The 12,278-nt window shown below is 39.3% G+C and overlaps 1 protein-coding gene across 1 annotated transcript in view; it reads right to left on the reverse strand.

Annotated features, from left to right (window-relative positions):
* Nucleotides 1–12,278, reverse strand: part of KDM5B (lysine (K)-specific demethylase 5B) — a 76,371-nt gene that overhangs the window by 8,412 nt on the left and 55,681 nt on the right. The window contains exons 15-22 of the mRNA XM_012655938.1: nt 8,407–8,588; nt 8,127–8,251; nt 6,662–6,812; nt 6,389–6,503; nt 5,608–5,963; nt 4,165–4,303; nt 1,431–1,610; nt 650–808 (exon numbers count right to left, since the gene is read on the reverse strand). Coding sequence (XP_012511392.1) covers nt 650–808; nt 1,431–1,610; nt 4,165–4,303; nt 5,608–5,963; nt 6,389–6,503; nt 6,662–6,812; nt 8,127–8,251; nt 8,407–8,588 — 1,407 coding nt within the window. The remainder of the gene's footprint in view (nt 1–649; nt 809–1,430; nt 1,611–4,164; nt 4,304–5,607; nt 5,964–6,388; nt 6,504–6,661; nt 6,813–8,126; nt 8,252–8,406; nt 8,589–12,278) is intronic.

The raw sequence follows: 12,278 nt of genomic DNA on the forward strand, positions 1-12,278 counted from the left end.
AAAGAAAGAAAGAAAGAAAGAAAGAAAGAAAAAGAAAGAAAGAAAGAAAGAAAAGAAAAGAAAAAAGAAACAGGAGAAGGTGCTGTACCTCAAGGATGAACCCATTCTGTCTAGTACTAATAGCAGGTACATATTCCTACGGTAGAATAGGCAAATGCTTCATGTCCTTAAAAGCATCCAGATTACAGAGCTACCTTCTTTTATCCTGATACTGTGCTCACTACACCATTAGCTAAACACTACTTCATTTTTGGATCAACAGTATTTACTAAATGCAGATCAGACTCAAATACATATCTAGTACACTTTGCAGGGTATTTCTTACTGTAAATTAGTAAGCTGGCCGTGTAGTCTCACATGTCTGTTAGCCTTGATATCCTTAGTCAGCATTTCCGGGTCAACCCACAGGCATTAGCAAGGCTGTTCCTGCGGCTGCAAGACAGGCTGGGAGGCCTACCCTGCATCTTCTGCACCTCTATGTATCTTCCATTCAAAACTTTTATACTTGACAATTTTCAAAAAGTCTTTCTCAGTAAAAAATGAGCACTTTCAAATTATTCTACTTGCCTTCCCAATAGTCCTGTAAACCAGAAAGGCCTAGAAATTATCCTCCCCAGCAACAAAGGAAAAGGAAAAAAACCCTACATACAGCTGAAGCAGTCTCCTTGCTTTCAGTTAAAGCTCTCTCCAGGTCGCTCAGACTCTCTAATTTGGCGCTTTTTTTCTTCCCACTTGGCAAGGGCTCCTTTAACTTTCTCTGCTTCCTTTTTAATCCCAAAAGGCCAATATCACATCGAGGACACAGCACCTAATGCAGGACAAAGCACGACCACTGGTAAAATGGATTTCAGATAAAGCATTAGGAAGTCCCAGAATAAAAGCCTAAGCAGTGGAAAGGATGTACATTTCTTAGTGTTGAACATTTTCTTTGGAACATGCAGCCCGCAGCCCTGAGACCAGAGGACTCTCCTTTACAAAAGCAGGAAGGAGGAATGGAGGGAAGATGGAAGGGAGGCAGGCTCACAAAAGATTAACTTTGATTCCAGATTCAATTAAATAACAAGTAAAAATCTGACAAACACTACCAAAATACAAAAAGTGCAGCTAAAAGCACTTTTATAAAAGGGGGTGAGATCACTTATCAGGCTTACTAAATTCAAGTGGTGAAGCATGGCTAAGTTTAGGAGTCCAGTTTCAACACAGAGGAACTTCACCCAATAGGAAAAATGTTCTTCTTTAGTCACTAAAATGCTATCTAAATGTATTCACAAAACATTTAAAGGTTGTTTCACCAGAAGATTACCTGGCTCTACTGGAAAAATAACTCACAGAACATAGATCAATCAGCAGTATCACCTTCGTGTGTGATGGACTACATGTTTTACCAAGCTCGATCTAAGGTCTTGCAGATGAGCAGGCTGCAAACTTACCTCTAAAAGAGAATATGGAGAATTCTCAGTCAAGAATGTATTAGCAGCACATTCTTTCCAAGCCTGAACCTCGGCTACTAAGGATTCCAGTCTTGGCAAAGAATTCAGATGTACCGGAATAGATCGGCCTCGTGTAACAAGTTCTATGAGTGTGTCTAATACTGGCACACGTCCTCCAGCCTAAGAATTCAAGAAAAATTACAGCAGTTTAGAAAAAAGAATATTTCTATGTAAAATGGGAAAGCATAGTTCAGATTAGTCCATGATCAATGGGGCAAGTCAGATTACTCCTTGACTTCAACTTGTTAAATTCAAAGATGTTGATGAAGCTGCCAGTTGACCAATGATGGTGGAGGTAAGAGTGACATTTGTTCTTTCACCTAATTCCTAGGGAACCTAGTTTTGCCTGGGATACAAACGTGAACATGATATGCATACTCTGTGGTCCTTTTGACTGTTTATACCCTCGTCACATTGGTCCCTATGAATAGTTTGAAACATAGTTACTACAAATCTTCATTTCTGTTGGATTAAGACTTTCATACTAAATCACATAAATTAAAAGCAACAAAATAATATCTTATTAATCTACTCACAAATGATGAATTAAAGTAACTCACTATAAATTATTCAGGAAACTAAAACATGAGTTTAGACAGCTCAGTGTTTCTTAAACTTTAGCATGCATAAGAATCATCTGGAAGGCTTGTTCAAATACAGTTTCCTGGCTCCCATCCCCAGATACTGTAATTCAGTAGGTCAGAGAAGGACCCATGAATTTGCATTTCTAGTAAGTTCCCAGGTGATGCTGCTGGTCTGGGAACTATCATTTGAGAATGAGATGGCCGAACTGGAAGAAGAACGAAAGCATTATGGAGGATGAAATGCATCAGTATTGCTCAAATGCAATGTAAATCTTGGCAACACGAATGGTGGGTCATCCAGATATGTCTCCTGATGTGATGCCATATAAAGTATACAGTATCACTTGACATTTTGATGTATTCTAGTCAGAGTAACTTGAATCCATCAAGGCTTTGAAACTAACTTCCAATTTATGGGAAATATAGAGGATAGAACACACTACAAAGAAACAACCAGACAAATCCAGGCGGTAGACAGACCAAAGGATACCTGTCTGGATAAGGATACTAGAAAAAGTGGGGTAGGGAGGAGAATTCTGCAAGATTAAGAAAAACTTAAAGAGATACCAATTAGGTACAATGTGTGGTCCTGGGTTAGACAAACAACCATAAGGGACATTTCTGGAACAACTAGGCAAGACTGGGTAAATTGATATTTCATTGCCCTTGATGTTTCTTCTTAAAAGGATTGAAACTGTTAGGGCATAATGTGCTGATGGACACAAAATAAAAAGGTTACTCATAAATTACATGCTATTCCTATGATATTCAGTTTAGAAATACATGGAGTGCTTCCCATGTATAAAGGAAAATACTAGATAACATTTTAAAATAAATAATCCACTAAATATGAAGTGGTTCCTTGTTATTAGTCATGTCTCTTGTCCTCAAATATGAAAGGTCTTGCAGATGAGCAGGACCTCACATCACATCTCACCAGAAGTGATGCCAAAAAAGGCTAGGCTATTTTTTTAGGAATGAGGCAAAACTTGTTTTGCCCTTAAGGACACTGAAATGTAGTAAGCAGCACATACATATAAAATAGGAAGGAAATAAGCCTGTCCAGAGACATGTCCTTGCTTTCTGACTTTTTTTTTTTTTTGAGACAGGGTCTCATTCTGTCACCTGGGCTAGAAGTACAGTGGCCTCATCACCGCCCACTGCAACAGCAAACTTCTGAGCTCAAGTGATCCTCCTGCCTCAGCCTCCCAAGTAGCTAGGACTACAGGCCTGCACCACCAAACCAGGCTAATTTTTCTACTTTGTGGAGAAACGGGGTCTCATTCTTGCTCACGCTGCTCTCGAACTCCTAGACTCAAGCAATCCTCCCGCCTTGGCCTCCCAAAGTGCTACAATTACAGCTTGCTTTCTGATTTTACCCACCAGCCTCTCCTTACTGCAATGATCTCACCCTTCTGGCTGCTACCAATCATTGAGTGAAATGCGAGACTATGACCAAAACTAATTACTATATTACCAACAATCACTGACAAGAGCCTGCATCTGAAACTCCCATTAAGGAAGTTTTCGTGCATAGTAAATACTTTCCTTGTTTTTTCTTTGGCTTTCCGGGGTCACACTTTAATTACATGATCTCCTCAAACAGTGTATCTTCTTTTCCCTATTAACTAGAACAGATGCCCAGATGTTTTGTTGCAAACATTTCTCTAAAATTGTCCTGTTTGGTATTTCTTGTTAGCAATTGGCCAATTAGCACTCATAAAATTACGTAAACCAACAAGAAGTAACCATATTTATCCAAGAGTAAAAACTACCCTTTCTCTCACAACTTTATTTTTAGTTCTTTTCCTTCAATCTGCAATCAAGTACTCAAGTTTGTTATGAAAGACTCCTCAGCTCCCAGAAAAAGTTGGTTAAATTGTCTAAGCTTTAAATATCTGAGCCAACTGCTCAGGATAATAGCTGGTAAGTACATTTAAATAATTATGAACAGAATTAGCCTTTTGGTCAACTCCCAAGAATGCTGAATCTGTGCAGTGAGATCCAACCTATTATCCTTTACAACTTTTTAATTATTACTCTTTGTAGATGCACTTACACATTTAGGGTATATTTTTCTTAAAACCAACCTGCAGGGCCTCTACATCCTGAAGCCAGTCTCTGGCTCTCTGCACTGAGTCTTTCAGAGCCGCACCATTGGGCAGATATGCAGGGATCTCCTCGATCTCCTTTACTGCAGTAGCAAGGCTATTCAATGAATGTCGTGGCCTACAAAATTTAAACACAAAAACCTCTTAGAATTTTACATGATGGTTCATTTTTTAATAGTTACCAAAGAGACTAGAGAAATCATTTCAATGGAAATTCAGTATGGCAAATAGATTTTTTTTTTAATGGTACTGACTACTAGTTACAAATTAACTAGTTTTAAATGGCTTTAAGATTTAATAGCATCTAAGGTAAAAAAAGCAAATGACTCAGTGAAGCACTTAAATTCTAACTACTCCTGATTTTGCAATATTTACCACAAACTTCCATTTAAAGGAGGTAAACTTGCTGATAATTTCCTCTATGTTAAACTAGATACACTATCAAGACTTATACAGCTTCACTAAGAAAATTAAAGTTCTTTAAGATAGTACCATAATTAAAAAGCACAATACCAAAAAATTTTACACCCTCTCTATTCAACGACTATTTTAGGATTACAAAAAAAGGTCTATAACTTAGTTTTTTTATGCTTTATGTTGTCAGCTGGGCCAATAAAGATCTGTCTGACAGAAAGCAAGACTGGGGAGGGACTTCATTCTTTTCTCCTCCTCAAATGACTAGCCTGAGTTCAGTTAAATCTCTCAAGTACAGGTAAGGTGTCCCAAATTTGTAAGCAAATGTATATTCCTGTTCCTGTTGAAAATTATCTGCAATATTGTCATTTTACAGTTAACTATGAGTTTAAACAGTTCTACCTATTTGTAAATGTTTTCTTCCCTCAAAGACAGTATTAATGGGGTCCAGGGGCTGGGCATGGTGGCTCATGCTTGTAATCCCAGCACTCCGGGAGGACTGCTTGAGGTCAGGAGTTCAAGACCAGCCTGAGCAAGACCCTCTCTAAAAAACAGAAAAAATTAGCTGGGCATGGTGGCTCATGCCTGTAGTCCCAGCTACTCAGGAGGCTGACGTGGGAGGATCACTTGGGCCCAGGAGTTTGAGGCTGCACTGAGCTATGATGACGCCCCTGCATTCCATCCTGGGTGACAGAGCGAGACTCTGTCTCAAAGAAGAAAAAAAAGGTGTGTGTGGCGGAGGGGTCCAGGAACATTTCATTAAACCAACTCTAGAAAAGGCACGTCCATTTCAATCATTCATTTCATAAGCAGTAATATAAGAAAAAATAATCTTTTACACCCATGTCCTAAAGCAACCCCAAATATCTCAGCGATTTCTACATGTATTCTACATACATAACTGCAGCTACCGAACATACGCCATATGCCAATCACTGTGCTCTATGCTCTAAAATGGACATATTGCTCAGCCTTCCCCGAGGGAAAGATTTGAGTTTGCTTTTTTACCTGGCCTTGAGGAGACTCTTGGCTTTGTCATCCCAGTGCTCTGACACTGTGAGCAGTTCTTGCAGCCGGGCCATAGCCTTCTCCACTGCTGAATATGGGGCTAGCCCCACTCCTAGGTCTATGAGACGTCTCATATCATCTAAAGTAAGGGAGCTGGGGTCTAGGCAAGCTTGCTGCACCTCTTCTAGCCAACGGGCCTGCTCCAGACGGATACGCATCTCAGCAAGCTGTGGAAGTTCAACATCGAATTCAAAGCTGACATCTAGCAAGTCCTGCAGCTCGGCAGCACTAGGCATTTCCTCAGAAAGTAGCTTCTGGCTATGCTGTTGGAAATCTTCTACACGATTCAACAGGTCCTAAAAAACACACAGGTTGTTGCATCAAAACAGTAATGTCAGTAATTGGCTTCTTTTAAACTTAGAATCTCAAATTCATATTCAGTGCAATCCTCTACCATCCCACTTGATTTTAGTAATAATACGGGCAAATAAGATAATACACAAGCCAACTGACAGCTAAAATAAGTGACTTTAACACAGACTTTATACCAACTGTAAGAACCAGTTGATGGTCACTTTCAAAGTAAAAATATTCAACTTTATCTCTCCTGTGTGGGTCTATTATAATCTCTTTATATACACACATCACACAATGTGTTATTAATAACATTTGCAAATAAATGTACAAATTAGCCACCATGGACAACGACTTAGTATTGTTCGTTGAATTTACAAAATACAGGATTATCAAAGTGCTCTTCCCCACATCCCTCCGTGGTTACCTTCAGCAATGGTGTCTGACTGAGGACACATGGAAGAGCGTACAACTGCGTTACGAACTGCCGGAGCTCATGCACTGTCAACTGATTTTGGGATTTCCCTCCACCAGATCGATACCTATCAAGACAAAGGCCCAAGGAAGTCATATGAGAACATAAATGTCCACCAGGTTCCAATGGCTTCAGAATCCAGGACAGAAGGAAGAGCCAGTCACAACGGGTTTCCAAGTTCAGGTGCCAGAAAGCCCAAACTCGAGCAGTCAGAGAAGTACATACCTAGTCTGCCTTTTGCCATTAAGCAACTGCTGTGCGACAGAGGCGCACTTCTCTGCATCCTGCGTGACTAATCGCAGATGTCTCAAAAGATCATTGTCTGGGAATTTCTTCATTTCAGATTCTTCGATTAAAGCCTTAAAGCTGACAAGGCCTAGGAATTAAAAAAAAAGTCATCCTTTCTGTGATCATTATGTTTATTACTAATGGTATGAAATTCAGATGGGGAGATTGCTTTTGTCAGTTCTTATACCTAGAAATTTAACTTAAAATTCTTACAGCATTTTAGATCATTAATAAACTTGTTCATTTAATTTTGGGGGGAGGTGGCTGAGCATGGAGTGTTTTAAACTATTGCCTAGAGCTGGACTTCAGTATGCAAATGTTAAGACCTGACATGTTTTTAGATATACAAAAAATGGAAAGCGACTGACTAGTGAAAGCAAAGCAAATACAGATCTTATTGTGGCTTGAACCACTTCCTCCTGTATTTCAGCCTGCAGCTGGCAAGTAACTTGGACGCTCAGTTACTAGAGCACAGTAATTATTCAGAGGCAGTGATACTGCTCCCTCCCTCTAAATGAAAGGCAGGAGAGTTACCTGTTGGGCTACAGAAAGGAAAGCAAATAAAAATACCTTGAAAGAGAAATGAAGGGAAGCAGTGGCTTTCAAAGGTAATGACAACTGCCTGGGACCTTAATTTTGATTAGAACTAAAAAGTAATAAACTAGCATTTCAGAGATTCCTAATTTAATGTTAGGCTGCCTTTGTCACAAGATCTGTTTTTGTTTTTTTTTTTTTTTTTTGACAGAATCTCACTCTGTTGCCCGGGCTAGAGTGCCGTGGAGTCATCTTAGCTCACAGCAACCTCAAACTCCTGGGCTCAAGCGATCCTCCTGCCTCAGCCTCCCGAGTAACTGGGACTACAGGCATGCGCCACCATGCCCGGCTAGTTTTTTTTTTATATATATATTTTTAGTTGTCCAATTAATTTCTTTCTATTTTTAGTAGAGACAGGGTCTCGCTCTTGCTCAGGCTGGTTTCGAACTCCTGAGCTCAAACAATCCGCCCGCCTTGGCCTCCCAGAGAGCTAGGATTACAGGCGTGAGCCACCACGCCCGGCCCACAAGATCTGTTTTAAAAAAAAGTTTTTCTACGATTCTGTATGAAATGTGAAATTTCTGTTTTTGAGACAAAGAGGTATAAAGGTTTCCTAGCAATCTGGTTATTGTTCAAAATAAACTATGTTCCACAATTCACATATCAAGACTTTGATGTTAGGGCATCTCCTCATCCACCCTTGGTTTTAAAACCTTCTCTGCTAATACTCTGTAAATGTGGCTGTACAGAGGGGATAACCAAGGATAAGGTAAGGTTGTTTCAAGTAATGTTTTGTTGATGACTTTACATTGGCTACATCAATCAGCCCCAATCTGCCAATCACCAAGTCACTTCCTGTACCACCTACTTTTCTTCTTGTTAATCTTTGCCTCCAAAGCTTCATTCACATTCAAGGCCCACTCATTGTAAGACTCTGCTCGAAGCTTCAACGCATTCATCATAGGGTAGAGATCATCCAGCGTGTATCTATACCTGGAAACAGAACACCAGAGTTAGCTTTGACATATGTAGCTCTGAAGAAAACTGCATGTTTTATACTTAACATTTCAGCCCTGGAACTGGGATGTCACTGAGCTTTTAGCAACGATTCAGTGTTTTCCATAGAAAAAAATCATTTTCCTACTCACCGTAATTTATATTTATAAGGAGGACAGGAACACAATTCTTTTGCATGATGCAGGCAGACAAGCAGGCCAGGTTTGCAAGAACAGGAGATAGCAGACATGAAGCAGGTAGTTTTGCATTTTATACACTGACGTTCATCATCTGGCAACAACTCAAAATCCATTCTTTCCGAATCAATTACTCCCTAGAATAAAGCATACTTTAGATACCTCCAAAGGATAATATAATCTACTATTCCAAGAAAAGCATGCAGTAGTAGTTGAGTTTCCAAAAAAACCCAACCAAACCAAAAAAAGCCTTACCAAAACAAGGATGCATGAGCAAAAATGCGCGGAATACAAAGTAACAATGACCCAGCAAATATGGGCAAGTTCACTTGTCTGAGAAAAACACTTCATGGACAAGGCAGGTCCTTATGTTTGGCCATTTTTATCTGAGTATGCAAAGTTACTAACAGGACTCTAAAACTACTGTGGATAGCCGTCTTTTCTACTCCAAACTGGCCTTGTCCACATTTTGTGTATAGATAAGAGCAAAGGAAAAAGTACATGCTTCCACTTCTGATGAAATACTACAGGCCTTCAGAGTGATACTGCTGGAGAATCTATACGTTTTTTTTTTTTTTTGAAGACAAAGTCTCACTCTGTTGCCCAGGCTGGAGTGCCGTGGAGTTAGCCTAGCTCATGGCAACCTCAAACTCCTGGGCTCAAGCGATCCTCCTGCCTCACCCTCCCTGGTAGCTGGGACTACAGGCATGCACCACCATGCCCAGCTAATTTTTTCTATATATTTTTAGTTGTCTGGCTAATTTCTTTCTATTTTTTTAGTAGAGACAGGGTCTCGCTCTTGCTCAGGCTGGTCTTGAACTCCTGAGCTGAAACGATCCGCCTGCCTCGGCCTCCTAGAGTGCTAGGATTACTGGAGAATCTACAGAAAGGACAAAAATAAAAGCAAAGATGGGACAAGTGGAGGAGACTATCATACAAAAATTGTTGAGTCTGGGAAGATGCTGACTGATCCCTTGGTCTTTTATATGAAAAGTTATCTGAAGGGATATTATTATCTAAATAAGTTAGAAAATTTGCACAACCAGAATACTAAAGTCATAATAAAGCATTTTCATTTCCTAACTAAAGGACTCTCAAGAAAAATAAGGTCTTGAGCCAGTAAATTTCAACCTAGTCTGTACCATCTAACATCCAGAATGCCCTTCTGGGATAGAGCATTTATCATTCTAAGACCAAACTGCTATCTCCTTTTCTCCTATGTGGAACCAGATCCAAATCCACCCTTGAGAACGCCAATCCTGATTAATTCAGTTTATAAACCATCAGGCTCCTTTGTTTTACTCTTTTATCCTATATTTTAACCTTTCAACTGTTTCATATTCACCATTTATATGAACCAAAGACAAAGAGAGTAAGAAAAATGCTAATGAATGGACTTTGGTTTTAATCAGGAAATGATCATTAAAAAGGATGTGGTGGGATGGGAACAGTTAAAATTTTTAACACATTGACTGCCACACTAGGGAAAAAAAACTTTTTTTCCTTGGGACCACGGTGTTTTATTATAAAAATAGAATAATAAACTTCGAAAACAAAATGATACTTTCTAATTTAATGAAAAATTTGTTATTTTTTATTGTTTTCTATATGTGAATTATATGCAATGTGAAAAATAGTTCTCATGGCTCCCAAGGTAAAGAGATATGTGAATTGCATATGCTTCACAAGGCCCTGGGCTCAAAACTATTAATAGCATGAGTTAAATACAACTCACATGGCAGTTAATATATTAAAATGAGATTAAGGACCAAACTCTATGGATTTTACTTGAGGATGAATCCTGTAATCCATACTCGATTTTAATTTATAAATTCCACATCTGGAAAAAAAATTATAGTTCTTAAAGTTCCAAAAATGAGCTACCATTATTGATGCAAGACCTTGGTAAGTCACTTAAACCCTCTGGGCACTGTTTTCCCCAACAGTAAAACATAAGAGGGCTGGGTGCAGTGGCTGATGCCTGTAATCCTAGCATTCTGGGAGGCTGAGGAGGGAGAATCACTTCAGTTCAGGAGTTCAAGACCAGCCTGAGCAAGAGTGAGACCCCATCTCTACTAAAAATAGAAAGAAATTAGCTGGAAAACTGAAAATATATAGAAAAAATTAGCCAGGCATGGTGGTGCATGCCTGTAGTCCCAGCTACTTGGGAGGCTGAGGCAGAAGGATTGCCTGAGCCCAGTAGTTTGAGGTTGCTGTAAGCTAGAATGATGCCATGGCACTCTAGCCCAGCAACAGTGTGAGATTCTGTCTCAAAAACAAACCAACATACATGAGGGGAAGGTGGATAACCTGCTATTAATCCATAATGGGCTCCCAAGAGACAATACTTTAGGATTCTACCCAAAGAGGCACAATTTAAAAATACCAATGTTACTCTATTTGTAGATATGATTATCCCAAAAGAATTCATAAAAAAGCTACTACTAAAGGCCGGGTGCGGTGGCTCACGCCTGTAATCCTAGCTCCCTGGGAGGCCAAGGCGGGCGGATTGTTTGAGCTCGGGAGTTCGAAACCAGCCTGAGCAAGAGCGAGACCCTGTCTCTACTAAAAATAGAAAGAAATTAATCGGACAACTAAAAATACATAGAAAAAACTAGCCAGGCATGGTGGCGCATGCCTGCAGTCCCAGCTACTCGGGAGGCTGAGGCAGGAGGATCGCTTGAGCCCAGGAGTTTGAGGTTGCTGTGAGCTAGGCTGACGCCACGGCACCCTAGACCAGGCAACACAGTGAGACTCTGTCTCAAAAAAAAAAAAAAAAAGCTACTAAAAAATTAAGTGATTTTATCAAGGTCACAGGATACAAGGTCGATCTATTAATACAAAAGTCAATTTTATCTCTAAATACTAGGCTATAAACAATTAGAAATTGAAACTTTTAAAAAGTACCATTTATAACAGTGTCAAAAAAACATGAAATACATAATCATGTCATGTCTGTGGATTGGAAGACTCGATATTGTTATCAATTCTCCCCCAAACTATCCATAGGTTTAATGCAGTCCCAATCAAAACCCCAACAGGAATTGACTTGGCAGAAATCAGGAAGCTGATTCTAAAATTTATATGGAAAAGCAAAGAAACTAAAAGAGACAAAACAATTTTTAACAAGAACGAAGTTGGAGGACTCAAACTACCTGATTTTAAGACTTCTTAAGAAAGCTATAATAATCAATACCATTTGGTATTAGCAAGAGAACAGATGTACAGATCAGCAGAATAGAACACAGTCCAGAAACAGACCCAGACCTATGTGGTGAACTGATTTTCAACAACGGTGCCAAAGCAACCCAAGAGAGAAAAGACAGTCTTTTCAAGAAATATAATAGAACAATTAGATAACCATATGCAAAAAAAAAGCTAACCTCAACAAAGAAAAATTATTTGAAATGAAAGACCTAAAACATAAAACTTAAAACTATGAAATTCTAGATGACTACCTGGGAGAAAATCTTTGTAACTTTAGATTAGGCAAAGATTTCTTAAATAGGGCAGAAAAAAACAAGATATACACAAAAAACAATAAACTGGACTCAATCAAAATGAAAAACTTCTGCTCTTTGAAAAACACCACTAGAAGAATCAAAGACAAGCCACAGGCTGGGAGAAAATATTAGTAGAACATTTATCTGATAAAAAACTGGTATCTAGAATATATAAGAATTCTTACAACAATCCCATTTTAAAAAGATAAATAAATTAAAAGGGCAAAACAGGGCCGGGCATGGTGGCTCACGCCTGTAATCCTAGCACTCTCGGAGGCTGAGGTGGGAGGATCGCTTGAAGTCAGGAGTTCAGTCTAGCAAGAG

This window comes from Propithecus coquereli, unplaced genomic scaffold, assembly GCF_000956105.1.
Source record: "Propithecus coquereli isolate 6110/MARCELLA unplaced genomic scaffold, Pcoq_1.0 Scaffold491, whole genome shotgun sequence".
In the NCBI taxonomy this organism is placed as follows: domain Eukaryota; kingdom Metazoa; phylum Chordata; class Mammalia; order Primates; family Indriidae; genus Propithecus; species Propithecus coquereli.